The 27,683-nt window shown below is 36.5% G+C and overlaps 3 protein-coding genes across 3 annotated transcripts in view; 2 read left to right on the top strand and 1 right to left on the bottom strand.

Annotated features, from left to right (window-relative positions):
• The window catches only part of LOC124156007, a 182,085-nt gene extending 169,247 nt beyond the window's left edge, over positions 1-12,838 (top strand). Inside the window, exons 2-4 of the mRNA XM_046530287.1 lie at positions 3,468-3,619; positions 7,380-7,906; positions 9,689-12,838. Of these exons, the coding sequence (XP_046386243.1) occupies positions 3,468-3,619; positions 7,380-7,906; positions 9,689-10,547 (1,538 nt within the window). The 3' untranslated portion in view covers positions 10,548-12,838. The remainder of the gene's footprint in view (positions 1-3,467; positions 3,620-7,379; positions 7,907-9,688) is intronic.
• LOC124156008 (glutamine amidotransferase-like class 1 domain-containing protein 3, mitochondrial) lies at positions 12,265-22,385 on the bottom strand. The gene is made up of 6 exons (XM_046530288.1): positions 22,195-22,385; positions 20,257-20,397; positions 17,701-17,846; positions 14,142-14,305; positions 13,953-14,029; positions 12,265-13,139 (listed from the first exon to the last, which is right to left on the bottom strand). Exons 1-6 carry the CDS (start codon positions 22,288-22,290, stop codon positions 13,002-13,004), a joined length of 762 nt encoding a protein of 253 aa, XP_046386244.1. The 5' UTR covers positions 22,291-22,385; the 3' UTR covers positions 12,265-13,001.
• Positions 22,386-22,786: 401 nt separating this feature from the next.
• On the top strand, positions 22,787-26,449 carry LOC124156005 (V-type proton ATPase subunit e-like). Its single transcript, XM_046530286.1, has 4 exons — positions 22,787-22,938; positions 23,022-23,069; positions 24,913-25,000; positions 25,829-26,449. Exons 1-4 carry the CDS (start codon positions 22,841-22,843, stop codon positions 25,850-25,852), a joined length of 258 nt encoding a protein of 85 aa, XP_046386242.1. The 5' UTR covers positions 22,787-22,840; the 3' UTR covers positions 25,853-26,449.
• The last annotated feature ends 1,234 nt before the right edge of the window (positions 26,450-27,683 follow it).

The raw sequence follows: 27,683 nt of genomic DNA, 5'->3' as shown, positions 1-27,683 counted from the left end.
TCAAAGAGCCAATTTTATTCACGGAGCTCTGTTACGAAGCCCTAGGTTCTCAAGTTTCACTTATTGTGAATGACAATGCGAGTCGGCCCGATTCCCTTCTTTTATTCGAGATGCCTTCACGTTGCAGTACTAGTAATTCTGGAAGAGATAACTTAAAACTTTAGTTGTAAGAAAAATGCATAAATTTTTATTGGAACTAATATGTGATTCTTCCGGTGGAAAACTGAGATAAGTGTTTCATAAATAGAGAGACGGAAGGCATAAAGCACACATCATCTAGTGGATTTGAATGCTCTGAACAAAAAAAAAATTTTCTTCATAATTCCTCTTCAATATATCATATCTCATATATTTTTATTCACATAGTCACTACATCAAATATGAGATATGACCGCTTTTCTCACTCAAAACAATCATGTATTGCCAATTCCGCAGTTTTAGATGGTAACCTTAGAGTTTAACAATATTCTTCCTTCACATTAAATTCTATCAAGGAATCTCAGCCAAAAATGTCTACACATATATTTTTCCGCAATTTACTTAGGAAAATTTTAAGTAACAGTTTCCATCCCACAGCAAAATGTGACTCTTAAACAACAAGCAACAGTGGCGTAGCGAGGGGGGGTCCGGAGTGTCCGGATCCCCCCCCCCCCCCCCGAAATATATAAGCACACTTACTTTGCGTCGCAAAAGAAAACCAAATGTTGAAATATCGTGAATTTATAAAAGATTTCTTTGAAAAATGAAGTTTTTTCGATTATGAAGAGTGTTAAAATTAGTTTAAAACCCTCTACTTAGTACCCTGTTTTTCAAATATTTTCCCCTGGTTTTGGACCCCCCCCCCCGAAAAAAAAATCCTGTCTACGCCACTGATCAGCAAGAACGAGTAGGGAAATCAAAAATTTGCTTTTCATATCATTATAATGCCCAAAACTCGTTTTTTGATCGATCTAAGGATATGATATCAAATTAATCAAGTGAGTGAACTTGCAATGAAATCAACTGCTCTAGACGATTAATGCCGAAGATTTTCTTCGAAAGACAACTCCGTCCCCATGCTTAAATATGTTCATTAGCATGGGAGTAGCAAGATTACAAAAACTACGCCCATTAATAAAACGAGTTTTCTGGCGCGTCATCAGAGGCACTCCTACAAGATTACATTTTTTAACGTGTGACTGCCGTCTTTCTCTACTCATTTCAATCACACTTGGCAGCGGATATATTCATCAGTGGAGCCTCAATGGAGGTAGTAAAAGGTGGATTTTTTCACCTCGTTCAGTGCTTAGAAAAGAAAGCCTGATACGCCTTTCACCACTCTTTCTTTTACACTCTAAACTTCGAGGGGAAAAAAACTTTGTCCAATGCTCTCCCTTCATGAAAACTTACGACCTACCAGAGGCAGTTAACACAAATTTATTGACGCGTGTAAGCTGAGTGTTTCAAAATGCAGCTTAAGTTATCTCATGAATCATAACTGTGGGCAGGAAGAAATGCTATACGACAAGCGGAAGCACAAGAAAACACTTCGAGGGGATGAGTTAATACGGAAAGCTTGTTGAAAGTCATTTGAGTTATTGGAATTAAGTCTATGAGAAGAGATGAGAATGGAGTATGAGAAGGGAATCGGTATGAAAGAACCGAATGAAGCTCATCAATTCATTCGTAAAATATAGGCAGCTGCTTTAGGCTTAATTCGGTGGAATGCTAAAATATTAGTATGTTAAAATTTACTGGCAATTTTTCTTAAATACGCAAAAATTTCCACATAGTAATTTTCCATTTACAAATCACTAGTAAAAAGACTGCTAGATTCAATTACGATTGATCTCTCGATGGAAATACTAGGTATATTCTTTCGATTCATTTATTAATCAACTGATAGCATTCGTAACAATATTTGTATCTTATTCAAAAATTTTAATTAATGACAGAAGTAGTTTCGCCGCGAATTGTCATTTTCATGAACATATTAAATTTTTTAGGTAAAGTACAAAAAATCTTTATGAAGATAATTCTACTAAGTGTCCCCTTACATGGATGAGCAAACAAATTACTGTATATGATTAATTTCTCGATTGAGTAATCAACTTCTGTGAATGAAAGACAATTTTTAACCACAAAATAACAGAAATAGATTTTTTCCACTTTTTTGCTATCTGTAACATTCTTTTTTCCTTCGTCCTAGGCTAGATACGCTTTTGATGAAAATTAATCCTAGGGGAGATGCTGTAACATGCTGCAGCGTTATATCAAGTGCCAACTGTGCTAGCTCCCCGACTGGAGGCGCTGCATCACCTCCGTCCCTCTATGAGGAAGTTTATACCGAGCACAAAAATTGGGACCCTGGAGAACGAATTACGATTAAAAACTCAGCATCTGTGACTGTTAAAACGAATATATTTAAAGTGAAAGTCTGGGAAATCTCTTACCTGCGTACACAATTTTGAAATCCCTTCAGTAAATGGTATCGTAGATGGAAAATATAAAAATATCATTCGTAGAGACACCTCTTAAGATAATACAACGATTTTTGAATAAACTGGCAATAAAAAAGACTTTGTAAAGCCAAAAAGAAAACAGATATCATACACCCAGTTATTCCGAAGAAAGTTACATGATAAATCTCAAAGTACGCCAAAAAAACTCCTAAAGAAAACTTTAGGAATTGTAAATTGCTTCTGACTGTTAAACGAGTTCGCATAGGAAATGTATTGCCTGTTAGTATATTGCAAATATCGACATCTTTTCCAAGATTTTCCTTCGACGACCGGAAAGAAAAAGAGGCAAATTGGATTCTCTGTATTCCGTTGACAGAAACATGGTCGATTAAAAATTCAAATTGACCATGAATGTGTATTTTAATGTTAAAAACACAAAGGCTGGTAGTTGAAACATGACTTTTCGAGGAAAGTCGCCAATCACAACACTGACTTGTCAATCTGAACAATTATGGGTACCTAACCCTTCCGAAGCCACCTCTCCCTTCCCCCCAAAAGCTGATGACACATTCCCAAAAGTAACATCTCCCCGCCTATGCATTTTAAAACCCCCAAATATTTTTTGGCTTTTAGCATTTAGACTATTCCATGGCTAAAAATTGAGGCATACATCCCCTTGTGGGTGGACCTGGCACTAATAGTGTATAAGAACCACAGTATGTATAATTAATTAGAGAAACAACTCTAATTGACATGTGTTTGCCAGACAGAAATGCATTCCATTAGCATCGGTTTTACTCCATTTTCCCAAGCGAAACGCGATTTAACGAAAAACATTAAAAGGAATTGGTGCAGGCAAAGAATAATTACGTAATCAATTTTTACCAGCATTGCAGAGGTCTGACGGAAATGAACGGAAAGCATTCGAACGTAGTTACAACTTCCATGCAAGTGATTGGTGTTTTCTTTAATTTGTACATCTTTTTGACAATTAAATGTAATTGCAACTTATATTTCTCCCCGCAGGTGGCTCCGCAAGCAGTGAGGACAGCGATAAACTCGCCAATGCGTACGGAAGCCATGGGAGCGCGGCGGAGGAACCTACACACCATCCGGACTACACGGTGGCGATTGCGAGGAATCCCTTCAGCGTCCACGAGGAGAAGCACTTGCCAAAAGTAAAACGGCGGAAAATCAGTGGCTCAGAACCCACCAGCTTAACTTCGCTAATATTTAATCAATTCGATAATTCAAATCTAATGATTAACTTAAGAAGTTCGCACACGCGAGAAATCTTATGTAACAACATATAAATCTCCTCAAAATCAGCTTATTTAAACACTTCCACCAAAAATCGAAGTGAGGTACTCACGTCCGAATCGAAATACAACTTTGAAATGACGACTTTTTGAAATTTTCCCCAAGGTTTCAATTACAAGTTTTATATATGAAGAGAAAAAGTAGCACGATTTGATCCATTTTTCCTTTGAATTTTACCGCAGTGGTCTTAGAAATTTTTCATAATACAGTTACATTACTAAAGATTTTTCAGGTTGCAATAGTTCCAATTAATTGTTTTCTAATTCCTGGTCGGCGCATCGTAATCTCCCGAAACAGATTTTATGAAATATTTGTCTGATTCAAACCAGTTTGTCGTTCAGATAGGCAACCGAAAATAAATTAAAATACAAAATAAGTCTACACTTAAAATATGGGATAATCCAATTTGAGGACTTTGAAAGAAAGACGCAGACGGAGCAGAAATATTTTCCACCTATACAAGAGAAAAAAGTCAAAGATAGGATAAATCACACGCCCGGAAAAATATAAGTAAAATAATGATTCCAAGTTACTTCAGTGCACGAGAAAATAAAATTGCCTGCAAAGCGACCCATAGCTACCACTAAAAAATCTCGATCGCGAATGAGCAGCACAGCAAACTTTCCACACATTAATTAATTTCCTAAATTTTTAAGGTAGTCCTCAGGTATCAAACGAAGAATAATATTTAATACACAATAAACGTGGAAACACAACGTAATTTTTAAAATGCCCTGGAATAATTTTTTCTCATTCACATACTAATTACCAATATTAATTCACACCAAATCATATGAAATGACTGCATATCCTGAAATTATACCACCCTCTGTACTTAATTGTAGACTCCCTGAAAGTATGCAGCCCACCAAGGAGTAACCCGAAAAAAAAAATCACTAATCATCGAGACATCAACATGTACTCACAAACTAGTCAAAAAAATCTTTGACGATAGCACAGCTAAAAATCTGCAACTATTACTTTCTGAGGAAAATATCTGAGAGATGATTATTTTTGTGAGGTGCACTAGAAATCTCTCGGATAAGTCAGTTATCTGAATGCCAATCCAAATAATGCATAAATCAAATCACAAATGAAGCTTCCTTAAATGAAAAATACAATAGTGTTATTACTCAATCCCGGTAAAATGATTGTGTTAAATGAGGGCAAAAGGGCAAAATCAAGCATAATCAAAATAAAAAATATCCAAAATACATAATCAAAAACAGCCATCAAAATAATTTTGTAACACCATTGAAAATTACATATTATAACTCACGTAGTGAGTGTGTTCAGTTTCACCAATTCATATCAAAATGTGAGAATTTTGCGGCACGGAATGCAGTGCCTTATTAGTGTCTTAGAGATAATGAGTCAGTTTTGACAATGAAAGGTTCTCTGCTCTGTGGAATGGCAATGCTACCTTAACATGACAGAGGCAATAGCCATGGCAAGGGACTATTCTAACCCTAATTCTTATGTTCAAAACACCTCTACTCATCTGAATGGGGTCACCTCACACTACTCGGTAGTCAATGGCAGCCGTAAGGAGACCAAATCAATTTAAGGAATGCCAGTAAGCCATTCAGTCTGGGACCATACTTAATGAGTAGTGAGCATCTCTTCATCTGTTGAATGGGACATACATTAAGCCATGGTCCCCTTGACGCCTGAGCAGGCCAATGCCGATGCTGGGTTTCTCTCCACCCTTCCATCCCTTATGACTAAAATTGCCATAGCTATCGGTCACCTCCTTCGAAGATGATTCTTGACTGAAAGGCTACATCAAAAAACTTCTCCAGCTAATGAGACAGATTGATGAATATATTGCCAAATTCCTGAGAACACATTGAGCTGCTCTTCAGAAAAGTTTAGGAATTGACCAACCAAAAGTTTCAATCAGAATGGAAGGAATTTGTCTTGAGTAAAAGGGTGGTTTCCAATTATTTTTTTATTGCCTAAATCGAAGATTATTACTCCTGGAGAATGCATTTCACGCTTTTAGGTTTTTAAATGATGGTATCTCTTTTTTGCGATTAAATGAAAAATGAAAATTTTCAAGCGTGCGAAAATGGGATGGCTAAGTATGAATGCTGGGAAAAGCCTGAACAACAAATATCTAGCATATCTAGCCTGAATTTGAAAAAAAATTATCTCTTTCATGTTCAGCATTTTTATCAAAAAATATGCATTAAATTCTCAAATCATTTCCGCATTAATCACCATAAAATAAATATCTAATATCAAGACTATATTGTGGTCAGCATTTTAAGAAATCCAAAAAACATGTTGCCAAGTTCCCTACGTGCATCACATGATTTATGGATGCCCCAACAGAAGTTATCAAAAAAACAATACATAGTATTGTTCACTTGAGATCACAAATGCGGTCCCAGCTTTATAGCAGTCATTTCAATCTACCAGTGCCACGACAGCAAGGCTAAAATGTATTATACGAAGGAAGAAGAATTTCACAAATGAGGTTGACTCAAAAGAATAATCAAAACAATGCATTGGACAAGTTCACCTAGTATGGAGTCATGCACTTGGGTGTGAAGATATATACACCACGTATGAAATCCACCATGAAAAAATCATTTGACATAGCCAGAATTCAAGTGGTAGTATACCTGACCAGCAATTGGGAAATCTGGTTTTGAATCCCAGCTAGGCCAAATGATTTTTTCATGGCAAATTTCATCCTTGGTGTACAAGTAAATCCAAAGGATACAGTTTTTAAAGTTGGAAGTCCAGGTGCATTTCCAGATGCAATTCCCTACACAAAGAAATCACAGAAAGCATTAGCTTGATCACACAATACTTGAGCCTGCCAAATAGCATGTGGAAATTTCACACTAGGATGAAGGAATTTTCACCCACTTAGAAGGAACATTTAATAGCCTAATTTTTCCTTTGATTGCCTAGATAAGGGGTTCTCAAAGTGGGAATTCCCTTCCTCTGGGGGACATTGTTTACACTATGGAGGCAAAAATGAACTTGAAGGCAACAGGGGACACTAAAGGCGAAGGTATAAATCTACTTGGGCAACCTTCTTTCACTAAACTGAAAGAAAATACCTAGAGGAAATCAGGTCACAGTTTTGGAGGAAGGGGAGGTTCACTACTTGACCTGCGCCTGTACTATACGCAACATCCCTCAATGAAGCGTATACATCCCATGTCAAGAATGATGGACGGGGGATGCATGGGTTTGTAGAACCAAGAAAGTTGAAAAAAGCAAGGGAATCACTACCCTGGATGATTATTTTTCATCACAATCCAACATTTTTCCTTGCATGTTTTAAAAACCTTGGAAATTATAAATTCAGAACAAAATCATGAAAGATAAAAAATATAAATGGCATTATAAATGGATTCTTTTTTACTCTGCACCAAATACATACCTTTGATTTTTTCACCCAGCTACATAGGCAAAAGTAACATCAACTTTCACCGCAATTAGAAATCAATCACTAATTATTTCAATGGGCCAGTCATTGAGAATGGACCCTTAAATGACCAGGCATGATTAAATAAGCCACTTTAAGCCCCACCTATCAAGCCCTGAAATCAGTGGTCGAATAAACATTAATAGTCTTCCTAATTTCTGCTTTGGCAGGGGCACGTAAGCAACCTCAACATAGAAGACACCCTTCAGAAAGAGCACGAGGCAAGAGAAGAGGATGAGGATACAAGGGTGAAGAGGGAATCAGGACGGGGAAGAAGCAGCTCTCCTAAAGCACCAGAGTGGGGGGACTCACTAGCTGAGCCATCAGATGCCCATGCCACCTTAAGAGCAGCCTCCGAGACTTCTGAGGAGGAGGAACCCACGACAGATGGGGGAGTAGTATTCGGTGCAAGGATCAAGCCCCGAGATTCAAGAGCACAAGCACAGCATTTCTTCCCTTCATTTGCTTCCCTCTTCTCACCACCTCCACCACCCCCACATACCCTTCTTGGGTACAATCATGAATCAAGCATCAGCCGACCTAGACACCCTCCTACCAGAAGCCGTGGCTCAGGAAGGAGCCACTTTAGCAGTCAGCACCACTACCCAGGATTTGAAAGCTACTCGGAAGACGAAGAAGAAGAAGATGACTCTTTTGGTTTGTTCCAAGGTTCAGAGCATGGAACCCTGAGTCCAAGGTAAGATATAAGTACACAAGTTAAAAAACACAAGTAGAGCACTTAACATACAAAAATATATCTATCCCGGCCATCGTTTGGGGGGGGGGGGGGGGTGGAAGGGGGGGTTGAAAAACTAGGGGGGAAATTTATAAACAAAAAGGCATTATGCACAGGGTTTTAAACTATTTTTAATACTTTCCATAATCAAAAAAACTCATTTGTCAAAGAAATCCCTTGTAAATGTATTATTTTTTGATATTTTGTTTTATTTAATGAAGGAAACAATGTAATTGAGTTTTTATGCTATAATAATAATATGCCTTTATTCAGGCGAGGTTGAGACTAAGAAGTCCCCTCCTCCACCTAACTCTTATGGGGGAAACCCAGACCCCTCGGACTTTCCCCCTTACAATGCCAATGTTCCAAGCTATTGCCTTAGCTTAAATATTTTACACTTATTTGAGGTTGTATTTTCATGGTTGTGTGCTGCTGTGAGTGATTTGATTCTTAAGGTCTTCTGTTCAGAGTTTAACATTTCAATGGCAAAGGAGAAATATATTATCAAAACATACTTTCCTCTTCAACATGGCAGCACATACACAGTAGTGTCTGACTCTGAAGTCCAAATACCAGCAACTTACAAAGACTTGAACTAAAATCTTAGAGACTAAGGATGAATTGAAAACCAAACATCTTTTTCATCTTTAAATCAGTAATAATCAGAGATAGATCTTATGAACATACCCAATTAATCAATTAAAAGAATACTGTGCAACGACTCGAGCAGAAGAATCCACTCAACACAGAAATTAAATGCATTAAATGTCTAAAGAGTTAAGATATTTTTCAAGCTTTTGGAACTGAAAAGATTCTTTTGGACAACACTCCTGGTTAAATATACATAATTAATACTTCATAGCAGGTAGTTCTTCTTTGTGAACATTATTTGAAAAGCCATCTCAGCAAACAAAATGATCTGATGGCTAGATTCCTGTAAGTCATCAAAAAAAACGATACTTTGACAAAACAAGAACATTTCGATATGATATCGTAGAAGTTATTTATTGAGGGAAATAAAAAAAAATAAAATAAAAATTACCCGCTCCATCCTGACTCTTGATCGTAAAACTAAGGTGTGTGTCAGGTACTTTACAGTCTTCAAGGATAATGATTTCATAATACATTTTCAAAAATCAGACCATCCCCCAAGAACCGAGATACGCAAATACTCTCAGAAAATTGAAATGCAAAAGTCAACTTTAAATTCACGTAAAACTGAAAAATAGCATTGAAAGTCAAAATAATATAGTAATACTCAGAATGATTTTCTCCAGCCAACTTTTTTGGCAGAATTTTTTCAATTGTTTTTAACTCTCACACCAACATTCTGAATAGGATACATATAATCTATATAAAAGCCCAGTATCTCCATAATGCCACCATGTCAAATGAGGATACCATCATCTCCGAGGTAAATACATCACATGCTAACAACCCTCCATCCAATACCAGCCAATTAACAAGATGCTACCTTCATTGGTTACGCAAGGGAAATAAGTTTTCCTGACTGCATTCCAAATGCTTGAAAGCATAATACATATAATACATAAATGCAAAAATCAAAGATGACCCAACTCACAAGTATTGGCATTCAAACTGGAAATATTTTCAATATATTTAGCAGGTAATATCACATCATTGATCTTGTATAATTATTAAAATAGCATGATCATGAGAAAATGGAGCCATTACCACTTATACTTTGCAGCTAAAACTATTTGATTCATTTTTAAAATATAGGCCTCCACCACCCATTCTGCAGCCACCTCGAGCCAAGCTTAGCTATCACTCAGCCCGGCAACAACAGGCATCAGCAAACACTGACTCTAAGCATACAGGCCTCCTTGGTTCAGGAAATTTTGCAGTCATAAGGGGAGGAACATACTACGATGAGAAAGACAAGAGTGCCAGTGAACTGCGAGGAAGTTACTACAATGACCCATATGGCAATGGTCACAGCGGACCATCCTACCATTCCAATGGATACAGGGGCTTGCCTTCCAATCCCAGGCCCCGCCCAGGAAGAGAGCACTTTGCTGACTTTAGGGACTTTGCTGATATCACAGCTCCTAAGCCAGCATTCTCACAATTGGTTGTAGTCTATGCAGCCAATCAGAACGGAAGTGGAGAGGACAATGGTGCAGGAAAGAATGGCTCTAGCACAGATGGGGTCCCACAAAAACACAGTCCACCTCGCAACATAATTGAAAGGCTACGTCTGCTTGATGGTGAAGAAGGAAGCGAGGAATCAGAGTCTCAGGGGCAGGACAAGTACGCAAGGGATGACGTGGCACTCTGGGATGGGGAGGGTGGCAATGAAGAAGAGGATTTGGGTGATGCTAATTATGATAGCGATGAAGATGAAGGTGATCTGCCTCATATGGTAGTAGTTAAGGTTGCACCACGACCAAATAACATAAACGAAAAGTTAAAACTCCTGGATGTTGGCCCGTCAAAAGATGAGGAGCCTCAGAAAAAAGTTAACAGATTATCTCTTGGAAAGAGGAAACTGGCTCTGATTAAGGAGAAAGGTAAGTGGGTGAGTACAAAGGAAAAGAGGCTATCCAAGGATCAGGAGCCACTTTTAGCTCTAAGTTGAAACAGTGAAGAGCAGAACAACTCATACCAAGCTGATTAGTCCCAAAAAGACAAAGCCTTCTTTCACATTTATGTCAAGAGGCAAAAGAGATTATTAATGTGATTCGGCCTTAAATCAATTGATGGTTCATTGCCATATGGACAAACAATATCTGTTACAAGAGAATACTCTCTCTTGTTCAGTTATGTACCTGTGTAATAAAATCTCGTTCATTACTCATCCAAGTGATGAAAAACCAAACAGCAGAAATGAAACATGATGGTGACACCCTGCAGACCAAGTTTGCTGGACACCTCTCCAGAAACTTTACTCAGCTTCACCTTTGACGTCTGCCCCTCATGTTTTGCCCATCTTGTTGAGGCAAATAGAGCTTCTATTGCATAAAAGCTAAGAAAACAAAAACTAACAAGAGCCCCATGTAATTTTTCCCCAAATTGCCCTACTCCATGATGAAAATTACCCATAAATCATTAGAAAACTGTAACTAAATTCATTTATCTGAAATTCAGTGGTTGTAAAACAACATATTGAACACCAAGCATTATGGCACATGTGCAAACAAGATTCAACAAAATAAGTGTTTAAGCTGAAACCTACAAAAAGTAGAGAACTTTTCTACTTTTCACTCATGGAGATCTTCTAAAATTGAAGTCCTAATTTTATGTGGCCCACACTAATGTTGTTATTTTGTTGTTTGTTGATTTTTACTTCTTTTGTAGATAATGTGATTGAATATCCTTCCAATAATACACAAAACATGTGCAGAAGAATGCAAATTATGTATATAAAAATGATTTAGTATTACAATGCTTCAATTTGTGAATGCAACCTTAGACTTAGATTATTCATATTTAAATGAAAATAAAGATTTTTTAAGGTAATAAAAACTAAAGAAATTGTCTTATTTATTTACTCAATTTTCCCAGGAATACCAGATCAATCAATCTTTACCTTAGGCAACAAAGACAGTAAATTTAAGAAACTGCCTACAGAGTTATCACTTCAAATAAAATGATAAATATATTAAACCACTTAAAGTAATATCTACATCAAGATGACTTCTTTTGAAATGAAGAAGTAAGTTGAAAAGAACAAGTCTTCAGGTCTAACCAGGTGAGTGAACTTTAAATCAACCAATCAAGGAAAAATACTTGAACCAAAAAGGTCTCTTACCTTGATTGCCCACAGGAACCAGCCAATTTTAAATACAAGATACCATAATTTTACAATGACAGTCGATATCACAGTCACACACCTCGCAGGTTTGCTCTTGTGAGCGTGTTTTTCTCAATTTTATTATTTTATCTATTTCTTGTGTGTGAGTAGGTCACTGTCGTAAGGGAGAGGACAAACCTGTGTGAGTGCATGCATGTGTTCTACGCAGACATTTGCTCCTTAGAGCAAATCTGCTAGGTGCATGAGTGAGCTGCGCATTTGTTTAATATCATAGTGTTTTAGCTTGTTTCCAGGTATTACCCCCCTTGTCAGCCTTATAATTCTCACCCCAAACTTTGCCCACCAAAGAGTATGGCCCTGGGGAATTACCTAAGTGTCTTTCAACTGTTCAACGGCCGTAGTTAGTTCAATCACTTTTATCCTAACATGCAGATCATGCAATAAATGTAAACGAAATACATCTCCTCATAAAGCAAAATCCCTGATGCAACCATGTCAATCATCGAAGGTGAGAAATAAATACTTAATAAATAAAAAGTGGTTATCTACAAAAATATGTATGTATTCTGGAAAGACTTCAATAATACAGTGGAATTCTTCCACTAGATTCAAACACATGGGCATTTTTGGAAGGCTTGGAAAGAAAAATATCGAATAAAAATTACAAACAGTGATTCATATTCAAATGCCAGTCCATCATTCACCAACAATTCCATTATATTCAAAATATAGTTTTAATTTCACATGCCTTTAACCCTTTGAGTGCGGGAACTTTTTATACATTATGCACGCTGACCGTGGCATTTACCCAAAATTTTTATTGCCACCAGGATATCTTGCACTTGGGCACTTTCCCTCATCATAAGGATCGCTAAGGGGCTTACCTCTACCAGACCAACCCTCATGGCAGGGGGGGCCTCCTGCACAGGAGGAGTCTTTTGCATGGACTGGCAGCTAAAATAATGAACTCCCACAGCCTAATGGCTAACATAGTGAGGTAATTGCTTTTTACCATCCATGATGACCTTTTTCATGTTCATCAATGTCATTTACCTTACTAAAGGTGTAATGAGCATTATTAATAAACTAGATGGGTCTGACATAAGCATCATAGTTGCTAAAAATTTCAATTAGGCTACAATGTTTAATTACTGCATAGACATTAATCCACAAAATCCCACCTGAGGCAAATGAATTCTGGCTGCTTAGTCCAACATCATTTCTTCATCGCTGTCATAAGAGGAAATGAACTTCATATCACAATCACTTCATCTTAAATTATTTACGCACTAGCGCAATGAGGGCTTTAATCATGACACCTATTCCGTCATATATCTCATGAAATTTTCCATCATACATGAAAGCAGGAGATGTGACTATAAGATTTTTCTTGTCCACACATGCCTCCATTACACCCTGTAATCAGAGAGAACGATTGTTAAAAAAATTATACTACAAATATTAACAAAAATTGACAATGATAAACATTATGAGGGAATGGTAGAGTCCTTTAGTGGCTGCTTCAAATGATCTCATACTTCCACCCAAAAAAAAAATATTGATTTTGATATCACAGGGTCAATAGCCTAAGTACATAATTACATGTACCCATGCATACTGATTATCCTAATTATTTTCCACGAATAAACTAATTTTTAGTAACCATAGGTTGAATCATAAATTTGACTAAGGATTGATGATTTTTTGCCAAAGCCTGAACGAAAAGATAAAATTTTAACTCTTTAATCTTCCACCAAAGCCAAATACCATGTCCTACACTCTTTCAATTCCATTTTCATATTTCTTGTGATGCTAGATCCATTTTTGAAGACCTGCTTCGAGAAAACGCCTAAAATGGGGAATGCAAGCAATTGTAAAAGTACAATAAATTTATTCTCTCGCATTTTGGTTAGTTTTCAGGAAGCTCAACCCTCATCCCCCAATAAACTTGGGCCTGCCTCTCAGTCGCAAAGATATTTGACCTCTACATGAACTCAAGTTACGAGAAAGTCACATGCAAAAGAAACTCCGCTCACTCCCACTTGCTTTAGCCATATCCTCTCTCTCACTAAAACATTTGAAACCAAGTCTAAGCCAACTAGATTTTAATTAGTCCTTTGCCAACTTCCAACTGTCAGTCTTGGTTAATTCTAGCACTAAATGAAGAATGAAATCAAGGTCAACCAGATTTTAATGCAAGTTCTGAACTACAATGGAGGAACCACTCACCTTCATTTCCATGTTGGCCCCCATTTTTTTAGCTGCATCAATAGCACCTGCATGGGGCCATTTACCACTTCCATCATCTGAAGGGAAGAAAACCATGTCATTTACACAGGTGAAAATTCCCAAATTTCAACCAGAGGAAAATAATATTTGTAATAAACAGATCCTTTATCAAATAATATTATAATATACCTGTTTTTCCTAAAGTTATGGTAACACCTTTAATTGCAGAAGCTGCAAGAACAGGAGCTATACAGCAAAGTGCAATAGGCTTTTTAGATGCATGAAACTGCTCAATTACTTGACTCACATCAGGATTCAATTTACATGCATCACCATTCACAGCAAAATCACTCCTGTAAATCAATATACTTACATCAACTACAATTCGAACTAATGCCTACTCAACAAAAATATAAATGTAGCATAAAATGTATTACAGCCAATAATTCATGGCAATTTTTATCACTAAAATTATATAGGTATTTCAGAAATCATACACATTCATAAATTTTATCCCAAAAGTTTTAGTTCAACCGCTTGATTCAAACATGGGTACTTAATTTTGCTCAGTTGGTACATTTTTTCCAGTAACAAGAGTTTTTAAAAACACAAACATCAACAATTTTATTTTCTTCCACCCCTAGATAGCAGAGAAAGTAAGGTATTTAATTCTTATATAGGTAAGCATCAATAAGTTATTATTACCCTTTTCAATGTTTTCAAATAAAAGCTAAGCTGTTAAATAAAACAATTTAATTAAGAAAGCTAAAATCATGGATTGAATTACCAAGCACAAAGGTAGGTAATACATGAGGACCCATTAAGCCATCACACCTAAGCCTAATAGCAGATCTAGCTACCTAAGGTCTGGACCCAGGACTATGGTGCTTTTTGCACTAGCAGGTTGTGTTTCATTGTATGTACACCATAAACCACCTTGTCCTCTAAAGCCCATATAACTTCACTGAGGATGAAGATGCCTTTGGTGATAGAACACCGGGCACAAATTCACAACATCCAGGTTTGAATCCCACTCAAGTATTCAAGGTGAATGACTTATCCTCTGCGGAATTTTTGAACTGTAAGTACACTTGTGGATGACTCCATAAAGGTGCGTGGCTGGCTACTCTGCAGATACTTCCCTGAACAAATATAATGAGTTATACTTTTGTATAAGTGGTCACATTTTCAAATAATTCTGCCGTAAATAGGTACAGGGAAACGATGACGTATGTTAGCAAGAATCATTGGCTATCAAAATTGCAGTTCATTTTGAAAATTAAATAAAATTTAATGCGCATTATTTTTGCATCTATATATAATTACAAAACCTCTCCATAACAAAATCGGCAGATGTGCTTAAGCTAGGAAAATTATGTAAACTCTATAGTGTAATTTTTCACTAAGATATAATGTCACTGTGTGTTTACATGCAATTTCACTTCCAAATACTACATTATCCTAAGAATTTCTGGAACCAATAGCATTGCTTTCACACATCTAATTCAGCATTGCTATGAGCTGTGCAGCATATTAGAAGCATGAGAGCCAGCATGGCCAACTATGCCTTCTTATTCAATATATTTCAGTGTGTCATGGATATTTGATCTCGAAGGGTTCTAAGAGTGTGTTACCACCCATTTATTCATCCTTTATCCTACAAAATTTGTAATTTAGGGGCTAAAGGTATACAGCCCGAATATACCAGCATTGTCAGTGAAGAAATTTTGTTCACTTACGACTCCCTATATAAAATGAATATCCAATGCCAGATTGTGTGCACAATTTACAGTTTAAGAGGAAGGATGAAAAATAGTGGGGTATTCGATATTTTCTTGGAAGCACATCCAATCAGCAGTATTAAAGGAAAATTCGAAATCTGCCGTGGAATCGGGAGTGATCACAAAGAAATTTCCATAATTCATCAATTAATTGGATTACTTACACCCCTACGATGTTTGGGTGACCTAATTCGAAGTTCAAGTTCATAGACTTGCTTTCTTGGGTATTATAGGTTAAAAACAAAAAAAGTTATCCAAACAAAGCACCAATCCTCCCCATTTGAATGAGTGAAATTATTTATGTATTATCATAGTCTCAATGGCTGTGTGTCATGGCAACTGTTCAAAAACTTATGGACATGAAGTACTGAAAAATGTGGCTATAGACACATAATAACAGGGAGAGGGAAAAAATGAGTTAAGAGAAGTATACAAAAGGTTGGAGGTTTCAAAAAGGTTTTTTGGGGATTGAGAAATGAATGGAGAGGTTGCATCATATTCCATTGAAATCAAACAAGGATGAAATAACATGTATTAATATAAAATAAATTTTAACAAAGATATGTGGAAAACACTAGTTATTATTTATTATAATATAATTTTTCTACTAAGTGACCTCTGAAGGAGTTTCTTTCTAGGCTAATATCCCAAAAGTACTCCCGTCATCAGAAGCCATTGACTGGAGAGACTTTTCATTCTGCAAAACAGCAACCTGCTAAGCACATACAAATACTAATTTGTTACACAAAGAGTTTACTGTGTATACATCAAGGCCACTGTCAGCAATGGAGTCTCTCCGGAGGCTTATCTCTCAGAAATTTTTGCACCAATTGCGCATTGCAGGTTTCACAGTGGCATGTCCCAGTATACTTAAAACAGTGATGAGCGAACACCTCTTAGTGTTCAGAGTTCGGGCTTTGCTCCTCAGCTGTGATGCAGAGTGCACGAATTAAACTTCTAGTCACATAACATGCTCAGAAGTCTCCTCCATCTTGTCCAGTATAGTCCACAAATTTCCACAGAGGGGAATGATGCTTCAGCAGCTTAACTGGTTTAAGCATTCGATTGGAGATCGAGAGATCTGGGTTCGAATCCTGGTCAAGGCTAATGATTCTTTTTCTCTGCAGAATTTTTGCACCAATTATGTATTGCAGGTGACTTAGTTAATTTTTCACTGTGGCAAGTTCCGGTACAAGTACTTCAAATACTAAAAGGGTAGATTGATAAAAAAAGCATTGTAATTCATTTGGCCTGTGCCTCCCATCTTTCTTTAGTTAGGCTGGACCAACTCCATAATATTCCTTTGCTGTTACAGCCGTATTGTGGCTTGCTTTGGTCGAGAGGTACAAAAGTCGAAAAATGTGACGCAACTTCCAGAAACTGTGTAATTTTAATATACTTAGTACATATGCCCCAAAGAGGATTGGAATTCAGCCAAAGATAAGAAATTATTTAATTACCATACATATTCAATGAAATATACAGCATAATTAGTAGTAAATCATTATTATCATTGGAGCCCTGATTACCTAGAGAAAAGGATTGTCTATCAATCAGTCGTCCTCCAATACCCCTGCATACCAATATGTACTATTCATTTTATTGGTTTGCTGCAATAGAGAATCCAATTATGCATATGATAAAGGTGTGTAACACAGTCTCTCCTGAATCTGGGAAATAATTTAAGTGAGGTGACAGAAAAACAGAGTTGGTACTTGAGGAAATGGGTATAACTGCACATCTAAATATTTATGCCCACCAAAAAGCCATGCCCCACGACCATGCCTATAGACACCAGCTTCAATATTTTCATTGATTTCTATACTTACATGTTTCTCCTACTTTCTTCTCCCACAATTAGCAATTTTAATTTAAAAAATGACATGATGAAATAAATTAAATAAAGACTACAATTACAAGAGAGGTATGAATTTAAACATTAAAAACAAAATATAAATGAGACTCACAAATTTTTGGCTGCTCCAAAACCACCTGGAAATACAATTCCATCTAATTCAGCAACTTTCAGTTCACTTAATGGCTTAATATTGCCTCTGGCAATACGAGCTGATTCAATCAGAACATTTCGACTTTCATTTTCAGCTGGTTCACCCTGAATTGAAAATTGAAAATTTTAACATAAAAACATTTATTTATTATTTTATTTGCCCACCAATTAAGTACTTAAAAAAATGGCCCAGATATAAGGCACTGATGTATGTAATGTGCTCATTCCAGGACATTTTGTAATCAAGAGATGTTCCGAGATCAAAAGAAAAAATTGAGGAGACATATCATCATTAATACTAGAATTGAAAATAATGAAACAAAATATATATGAAAATTTTACGGAAAACTCCACCAACACAAAGAAACATCTTGAGGTTGACCATTCCTAAGAAACAGACCTTGAAAAAATATTTCCATGAGACTTTTTAGAAACATTCACGAGAAAGGATTTATGAGAAAATTTTTGACAATACAAGACTTTAACAAGAACTATTTCAGATATTTTATTTTCAAACTGATATATTAGCATTAAGTTATAAATCATAAATTATTTGTTGTATTTTAGTCTTTCTTGTAATTCAGCACCATATCTCTTTTAAATGATATAAATTATACTAAGAATGAGAATTGGAGAATAGGAGATGAGCGGTTATGTGGATTTCATTAATTGCTTTCTCAATGTAAACGTTGAATATTGCAGGTGACAAAGAACAGCCTTGTCTCAATCCTTTCCTAATTCTTGCTTCTTCACAGCTGGGCCCGGATAGAATCACCGCTACTTGGTTTATGTATAACACTGGGAATGATTCTTCTGTCATTGTAGAGAACTCCAATTTCTTTTAGGATTCCAAGCATTCTGTTCCAATCCAGATTGTCAAATGCCTTCTATAAGTCCACAAATGCAACAAATGTTGGCTTGTTCTTTTCCAATCTCTTCTCTATGAGCAGCCTAAGAGCCAATATTGCTTCCATTGTGCTTCTGCTTTTTTCTGAATCCAAATTGGTCATCATTCAAATACTCTTCTGCTCTTCGTTCTGTTCGTCTATAGATGATCCTTGCCAGAATCTTCGATGCATGTGTAGTCAGGCTTATGATCATAAAATCTTCGCAGTTCTACGCTCTTTTCCTCTTAGGAATTGGGATTATAATGAACTGTGGAGAACTGCGAAGACTTTAGGATTGTAAGCCTTACTACACATGAGTTGAGGATACTGACAAGGATCATCTATAGAAGAACAGAACAAAGAACAGAAGAGTATCTCTTCATAAGAGTGAATATAAGTTTATTTTCAAATGGTATATGAGCTAGTGGAATTGAAGTAAAGATATTGTCACCTGTAATCCCACACCATGTCCCATATTAGGAGCGTACTAGGTCATTTACAACCCATTGCCCTTGATTTTTATCTTTCTTGTTTGCAATCATACCACTGTAAACTTGAGAAGAAATAATATAATACATTTCCAAATCAGCACATACCCAGGGCTTGATTCCATAACAACCAGGTTTACTTTTTATTTTGACTTTAAATGGACATTTTCCTCTGAAATCAGCAATCCGGTCATCTACCATGATACCAGAGCACAGCATTTAACGCTGAATGCAATTCGCCACAATGTGGTCTCAAATTGACCTGAAACCTTCTAATTTATCATTCGAGTTCTTCATTCTAGCTACCATTGTGCCTCTTTAGTCAATAATATTTTGTAACAGGATTTTAAATCCATCTCAGGCTACCACTGGAGTGTAATAAGGTCCTCTAAAAAGTTCCTCTTTTGTCCACCTTTCAATTAAATGGAGCTTTCTCTGATGTTTTTTTTTCCTGCCGTAATCTATAGCCAATAAAGCACATATGTATTTCACCAGTGCCGGAACACGCCGGAACGCCGTTCCAGCTATGGTCAAGAATAGACATAATTGTCAAATAACACTTATATATCAATTTTGGTGCCTCAAAATTTCTAATACACGAGGTGAGCTCAATAAGTAATGCAACACATTTTTTTTCTTGGGCAATTTTGTTTGAAAAAATTGGCATACCATTCCTACTGCCTTTAACTGCCAACAGTAGGAGGTATGTATGTATAGCTAATTTTCTCCTGTGGTACTCCTATGGCAAAATGTGTTCCTACCATAATTTTTGTTGACGAGCCTATCTTGGGCACACCAGTCTTCTGCCACCTTTTTTTATAGAAAAATTGACCAACTTATTACTATACAGAATCGCTCCGCTTTTCATTAATACTTCCTCTGAGAAACTTATGAGACATCACCAGGTCTCGGACTTTTCTTAAAATAATAATAATGTGACACACAAAACAGGTCTGAAGTTGTTAGACTGTTAAATGTATCATACTTTCCCTAAAATCCTCATTTCAGACCTTTTCCATGTCTCACATTGTTCTCATAAAAAATCTCTCGAAGAAATTACCAGATCTCTAGGTCCTAGGACTGCATATCCAAATCCAAAAATTAATCTTAAGAGGGATATGAGATAAGGTATATAATTACCTTAAAGTGGTTCACAACATGCATCTGATTCACATCTGGAGCATAACACAATGGTTCAGCTCCCTCACGTGTCAAGTGAGAGAGAGTGGCACAAGCTTCGTGGATTTCAGTCCCGTCGTAGACTCCATTACCAGATAGGACCTACAAGTATATAAAATAACATAAACTGTAAAATTAACAATCCACATGTATTCTGATTATAAGGTATGTTCTCATCAGATTAGGCTTATGAAATAAATTCCCGTTCTTTTCAGTAACTATGAACATACAACAGCAAGCATATTTGAACTGTTTTGGACACTGCGTAATCCAAACACAAATAGCTTCCAACAAATAATACGTAATAGAATGCAATTGACCCTATCAGCTCTTGGAACTACATTTACTTAGGAGTGCACATCGACGGTGAGCTAGCATCAAGTACTAGCTGGTCGTCATTTGATTTGAATGCTTGAACACAATTGTGTCCTAAAAACTGTTTCCAGAACAGGTTCTTAAGGCCTGGTTACACGGTGCATTAACCCGTACGGGTTAATGTCTAAATGTATGAACGCGAGAATGAACGGAAAAATTCACCGTGTAACCACCCCAAAATGTACAAATGCATGAACGCGTGAACGGAAAATAGAACCTGTTCTAATTTCGTTCATGCATTCGCACAAGTTGATAACAGAGCCATCTGGTGGGAAACGACACATTTAGTTGTCATCTGCAGGGCTATTCCACGGCCGTCTTGGCTATTCAGTAACTCTTTACGCGTATTTGTTCATTTGTACTGTATCGTAAGTGCTTGAATCCTACCGCAAACTCACCATTTGCATCAACACTAATATTCGTATAGATTATCCCTGTATGTATGCCGGACATACCAAATTCCTATGGTATCTTATTGGTTGTATTATGCCGGAACAAAACAATCAATGAGGTTGTCACAGAGTTTTCAACACGACATTTGTGAAATACAACGGCTATCATACGACTTCTAGAAAACATTTAAACATAATTTATACCATACGAATTAACGACAATTCTACCTTTTATACGCCCGAGGTGGGAATGCGCTGGCCCACCACAAAAATACGACTCACATTACGCAAGTTCATAAATCGACAAGACCTCTAAACTAACATCTTTTCCATCAACAGCAAATATCTTCTTAAATTTATAACCGTCCCGGACAAAAGTAGAACAAACTATTAAAAATATCTACTCTCATACATCATCTACACTAAATGATCGTAGTTTTTCCCGGCGAATCGAATGAATAAAATCTTCTCGGGTTAAGCACCGGGTCAGGCTTTTTGAGGCCTCAAAAAGCCTGACCCGGTGCTTAACCCGAGAAGATTTTATTCATCATCTACATTCATTGTCAGTGAAACAGAGGACAGAAAAATGTCTAGTAAACACGGCTTAAAAACAAGATGCGACTACAAATTTTCAGCCTAAGTATTAACTTTGATAACGGTTTGAAATAAATAGAGTGCTATTGAGATATAGCATTAAGCGAGCGTAACGATAAATATTAAATATAAATAAATATTACTGGCACGAAATGAAACAAGTTCGGCAACTACAATGAAAACCACTGTTTACACGGCAGCGCAAATATATTACCAGTATGTGAAATTTCCTGGTCCTATAGGAAACAACGAAAAGGGAATTACTTTCTGGTAGGTATCGTCTGCTTCCTACCTAATGATACTGTTTTCACATTTAAATTTTGCGCACTGTAAAGGGAATAAATAAAAACTAAACGCCTCGCGTTAAAGAATTTCAAATGTTTGAAAAACAGAATTAAAAGGAATACATACAGGGAATTTCCTCCGGTAAAAATCTTGCCTTCATCCAAAATGCCCTATCTCCGTGCGCTCGCTATAAAAAGTACAGCATGACCGGTAAAACACTGAAAAGACCTCGGATGTATATGAGAAGACTTACCACAGCTATCTTGGGACCAGATGACATGTACTTTATTCCAAAATATGGAATACGACGTAGCATAGCCAAATTTCTAGCTCTTACTGCAGAATGCATCCTGCATAAAAAATCCGCGTCTAAAATTCGACAAAACTACGGCTCCCGGACACTGTAATCCACTGCAAAAGATATGTTTCGAACGTCTGCTTCTTTTTACCATAGTAGCCAACCAAAAAAATTGATGAAATAAGTAACTCAGAAATAAAAAAGTAATATCGTCTAATGAAACCTGAATCGATCAGAATGTGAATACTTGTTGTAAGATTGATATATTTGCTTGATTCCATAAATATTTGAGAAGTTTTATGTTCGCCGGAATCACGCTCACTTTCATACCCGAAGAACATTAAATACTTAATTTACATTAGTACTTCAATCCTTACAATGTTTCCTATTTTTCCGAACTAATTCTAACTACTTAAAATGCAAATTTGCTTATTATTATTAATCCAAGAGGACTAATATAATATTCGTGTACTAACACCTGAGACTAATTTGTAATATTGGTCACATTGGTCACATTGATTGAGCTGCTCCTGACGTCACGATATCGTTATTCGTATTTATCATGTGATTCAATACATGGTGGACATATTTTACTGCCAAAATGAGTGCTTCTGCTATTCCCATCGCAATCCTGACGTTATTTTGGCTGGTGGTTGGGTGTGTGCTGCCATTTGTTATACCGAAAGGGCCGAATAGAGGGTAAGGTTTTATTTTGTATGAATTCGACCGTGGCTTGGATGAGAGAAGTTGATATCACTAATAGAGTACTTATTGTTTTTTAGGCTTCTTCAAGTCATTCTGATGTTAACGGCCGCCTGTTGTTGGATATTGTGAGTAGATTTTCGGTATATTTGACATATTTTAGCATTGATTCTTCTTGGCGAAGGAATGCGCTTTGTTCCCGGTAATTTATCTTCATGTTTTATTGTCGTCAATGTGTTGCACACTATACGTCCTTCAACTTGGCCGAATACTTATTTGCGTTGTGGATTTGGTTCTGTCATTAAAATGAAGAGCTCCACCGCTATTTCTTGAAAGCAGGGTCGCCCATGTTAACTTCAATCTAGTTTAATACTTATTTAGCCTTCTTACCTGGTGAACGACAGTAAATGAATGTGGAAATAAATAGCTTCTGGAGTGAGGATTCCAAAGTCGTGGCCCGCATCTACCTCCTGATCTTATCCTCCAGGATTCATTATAAATGTATTGGGTGTTTATCTTCATATTGCATTATCCATTATACATCAGTATATACCTAATGTCTCCATTAAAACCCAGAAGGGGTTGGGATTCCGTGAGTCCTCTTTGATATTCTATTTAAATTAATGCTCCTCCTTTACAATTTAAATTACCTCTCTGTGCCTACTATTGCTGAGTAAATTAGATGAATACGAAGCAGTTTTCCCTCACTATTATTACTTATATTGCATTAACCCATTAAGTGTTCACTTTCATACTGGGGTACCAGCTGGGGCCTGGAGTGCTGAGGTCAGTGTGATGAAATGGAGTGCCTTAGGAAAAATATGAATCTAGTTTTTTCATTTCCATATGCGTACTTTTACATTTCTCAAGTCGAATAATTAAAAAGCTAGCAATCCATGTGTTTCTGTTAGCTATAATATGTTCACTTCATGTTTGCGGGTGAGCGGATGTGGCTAATGCGAGTGGGGTAGGGTGCATTTCGTTGTAGCCCGGACACACTCAGAGGGATTTTCTGATGTGGGAAGGGTAATACTGAGAGAAATACTAGGAGCGAACTTAATGTTGCCAAATGTACTTAGCCACCCTAGTTGTCACAGCACCTCGGTAGCTCAACTCCTAGCTTAAGTGCTAAAGCAGTCAACTGGTAATTAGGAGATCCAGGTTATAATCCTGGTCAAGGTGAATGATTTTAACTCTGGAATTTTCGCACTCGTTTGCCACAGCAAATGTGTTAATCATGGGTGGCCACAGGTATTTTGGGCCCAGCACCAAGACAATAGACCTAATCTTACCAATATTTGTTAGGTATTGAGGACGATACCTTCACACAAGCCCATGGCATAGTCTGCTACCATGCTGAATGCAGTACAGTTGGTCGGAGGCATACAAGGAGAATGCATGAGGTTTGGTAACACTGCCCCATGAGCATATAATAATAATGATGTTAATACACCGGAGGTCTGATGGTGACTAAATTTCTGAAGCACTAAGCCACACCTGCTGTCTCCTGATTGACAAAGGAAAAGTCAGATGTCGAGAAACTTTCCCTGCAGTCACCCCCTTTTCTTTTAGCCACACCCATTCAGCTGCAAAGATAAAGTGAAGAGGGTCTAGTTGGATGCAAGAGTTAAAAATTCATTGCCATGTCAAAATACTTGGTTCTTGCTGAATAGAATAATGTCATTTGGCTATTTTGCTTTTTTTAAATTGCTATGCTAAGAGAATTGCATGGTATTATTATATAAATAACTTCAATTTTCAAGGTTATTTTTAATTATCTCTTGTCATTCATGTGTATGAAAGGTGCTGCCCAGCAGTTAGTGACAGTTGATGGATGGAAATTGAAAGATAGATTTAATTATTGGCTTAAAGGTGTAACAGAGGGAAAAGCCTCTTGAAATAAGTGGTACCTATACATGTTGAAGCTTAGGGTAGACTGTGCTTAATACTAATACTTTGGACTCTTTACAGTTGGTTTTGCTGTTACCTTGCTCAAATGAACCCTCTCATCGGGCCGAAACTCTCAAATCGCACACTGATATTGATGGCAAAACAATGGGTAAGCCTTTGTTGTGAAATTTTTTTGAGGTATGAATAGAAAATAATTACTCGGGGTAAATGTCTTGCTGATATTCAAATCTGGGTCTATTAAATTATCTCAGTATTTGATGGTATATTATTTATTATATTTAACATCCCTGCCATTGAAAGGTAAAGAATGAGAAACAAGGTCCTCTAATTGATATTCACGTTGAATTCCTTATGCACTCCACCGTCATTTCAAGCTTGAGAACCAGTAAATGCATGTCTGAATAAACTAGCACTCCACTTCTCTAATGTCCTAACACCTAGATCAGCAGTTGTTTTTAAGTGCTGGCCATAGATGCAGGGACCTATCTGAAAAAAGAACTGAGGTAGCTGTATCTAACTTGATTTTGCACAAGATTTCGACCACAACCAAAACTGGTTTGACGTCTTTAATTATTTCATTTATTTATTCCACTCTTTTGGGTATTCATCCAAAGACCAACATGTGGCCTCCAGATGACACAAGGCTGAAATATATTTCTGAATTTTGTTTGATTTCGGACTGAAGTTGTTGGTTGGAACTTTAGATATTTTGTCAAGCTGCATTGATGATACCTTAATAATAATAATTGCTGATATATGAAGCTAAACATAGAGTTTTGGCTTTACTTCAATTTTTTGGTCTTAATATTCATCCCTTCACTGAAATAATCAAAAATGGAATTTATTTAGGCAGTTGCATTTAATCAATATTTGTACATCTTCATCAAAACAATCTCAATGCAGCTAAACATATAAAATGGTATTAATAAGTACTAAATCTTATTTTATTTTATTTTATGCGTATTTACCTTTTCAGGGAACTGGCATAGATGACTTGTGAAGTATTCTCTGAATGCTGGAAGACGAATGGAAAACATTCCCAGTTTTAATTTTTTTGTACATATAATTGCAATGTAAACTTTTGTGAAAAGAAATGTTATTATGTAGTAATTTAGCATATTTAATCTTTGTGGAGGTTACCATGTACAGTGTGAGCCACATTGGTGTTGTATTATTGATGAAGTGTCTATACCTCATGTGTAAAATGTTTTGAATTGTATTTTGGTGTAGCTTACTAGCCTTTTGAAGGTGTAAAACAATAGTTAGGGATTTTAAGATGATGATCAAAATCCTTAATGTTCTGTGTGTAACTGAGTTCAACATTACTGTCGGCTATTACATACTGATAGTTGATCATTGGTAGTATTAAATGTTTAGACTCTTTGGTGATTGTAAAGTGATGAATTAGTTTGTCCCTGATGAGCTATGACTTTTTTGTATTTCAGATCAATTATTTTCTGTACAAAATTCTGTCTTGCAATTTCGTTATATTAATCATGTTTCACATAATAAATATTCATTAAAAGTTAGTGATAAAAAACCCAGAATCCTTGTCTTCAACTATTGATTCTCTAAATAAAACTTCAAATGTGCAAAATCTGCTGTAGTATTCTTCAACAAAGTTTGTCTTCCTTTGATTATTTTGTAGGTGCCTTTTTGTAAACTAGGGGCGTTCTGATAAGTTTTCGGTCTTGTAAATTAATGGAAGAACTGATACCTTCATTTTTGTCTTGTGTTGGCACAACTATTAGAAAGAACAGTGTGGTTTCCTGTAATTTTTTGATTGCCTTAATCGAAAGATTATTACTCCTGGAGTAAGTATATCACTCATTTAGATTTTTAAATGACGATATCTATTTTTTGTGATTAAATGAAAAGTGAAAATTTTGTGCGCAAAAACACAATAGCTAATTGTAAGTATGAATGCTGGGAAAAGCCCGTGTGATGTCATTCTGATTCCGGCTGCCACCTTGGTGCGAGGCATTAGTGCCGCTGCGATGGAGACTGCTAGCAAGTAGCAGAGTAGCAATTGGCTTAAATGAGCATTTTTAATACCCTATCAAACGAAGGAAACTTTCCGACCATAGGCAATTTTAAATTGTTAATAGGTAACTAAGAGATGTTTCCCTGAGATCTGTGCCTCATACCTGCATTGGTAATCTCAGACGAAGTAAAACTCCTGACTACTCTTATTGTATCTAGATCCCTGTGACGTCACGTGGAGTGGCAACAAATGGCTGCCAATCTGGCCTTTTTCAAATGAGGTTAAAATTGACCATTAACATTTGAATAAACTGGGTTTTCTAAAACCAAATAGTTTGTATAGGTATTATGAATACACTAATAGTGGGTAACGATTTGCAATCAATGCATTTCTATTTCTTTGATGCATTCAATTTAATTTCTTTTAATTCATGCTTATCATTTATGTAAAATAGTGAATCATCAATAGCATTAATTAAATGTTACGTTTAGTAACTGTGGAAGAAATGGGCTGGGCTATTGAATTTCATAATCTGTTCAGGAAGCGTTCTTGGCCAACTGTGCAGGAGGCGTGCACAAGGCGTTCCGTTCGTGGGTACCAGGTTAGAGTGTGCGAACAATTCCCAAACACTTCATGAATATCCCGGGAAATTTGTCGAGTTTTAAGTCAATATCTGATCCTAATTTTGCTTAGAAAATTATGAACACAATGATGGTTGTTTTCCTTCATTCATGATGATATGTTAATGATCATCATTTATGTAAAATAGTGAATCATGGATGGCATGGATAAATTATTTCATTTAGTAACTGTGGAGGAGAAGTGCAGAACTAAAATATCTGTTCAG

The sequence above is a fragment of the Ischnura elegans genome, chromosome 3, assembly GCF_921293095.1.
Source record: "Ischnura elegans chromosome 3, ioIscEleg1.1, whole genome shotgun sequence".
NCBI lineage: Eukaryota > Metazoa > Arthropoda > Insecta > Odonata > Coenagrionidae > Ischnura > Ischnura elegans.
This window is presented reverse-complemented; position numbering and strand designations above follow the sequence as displayed.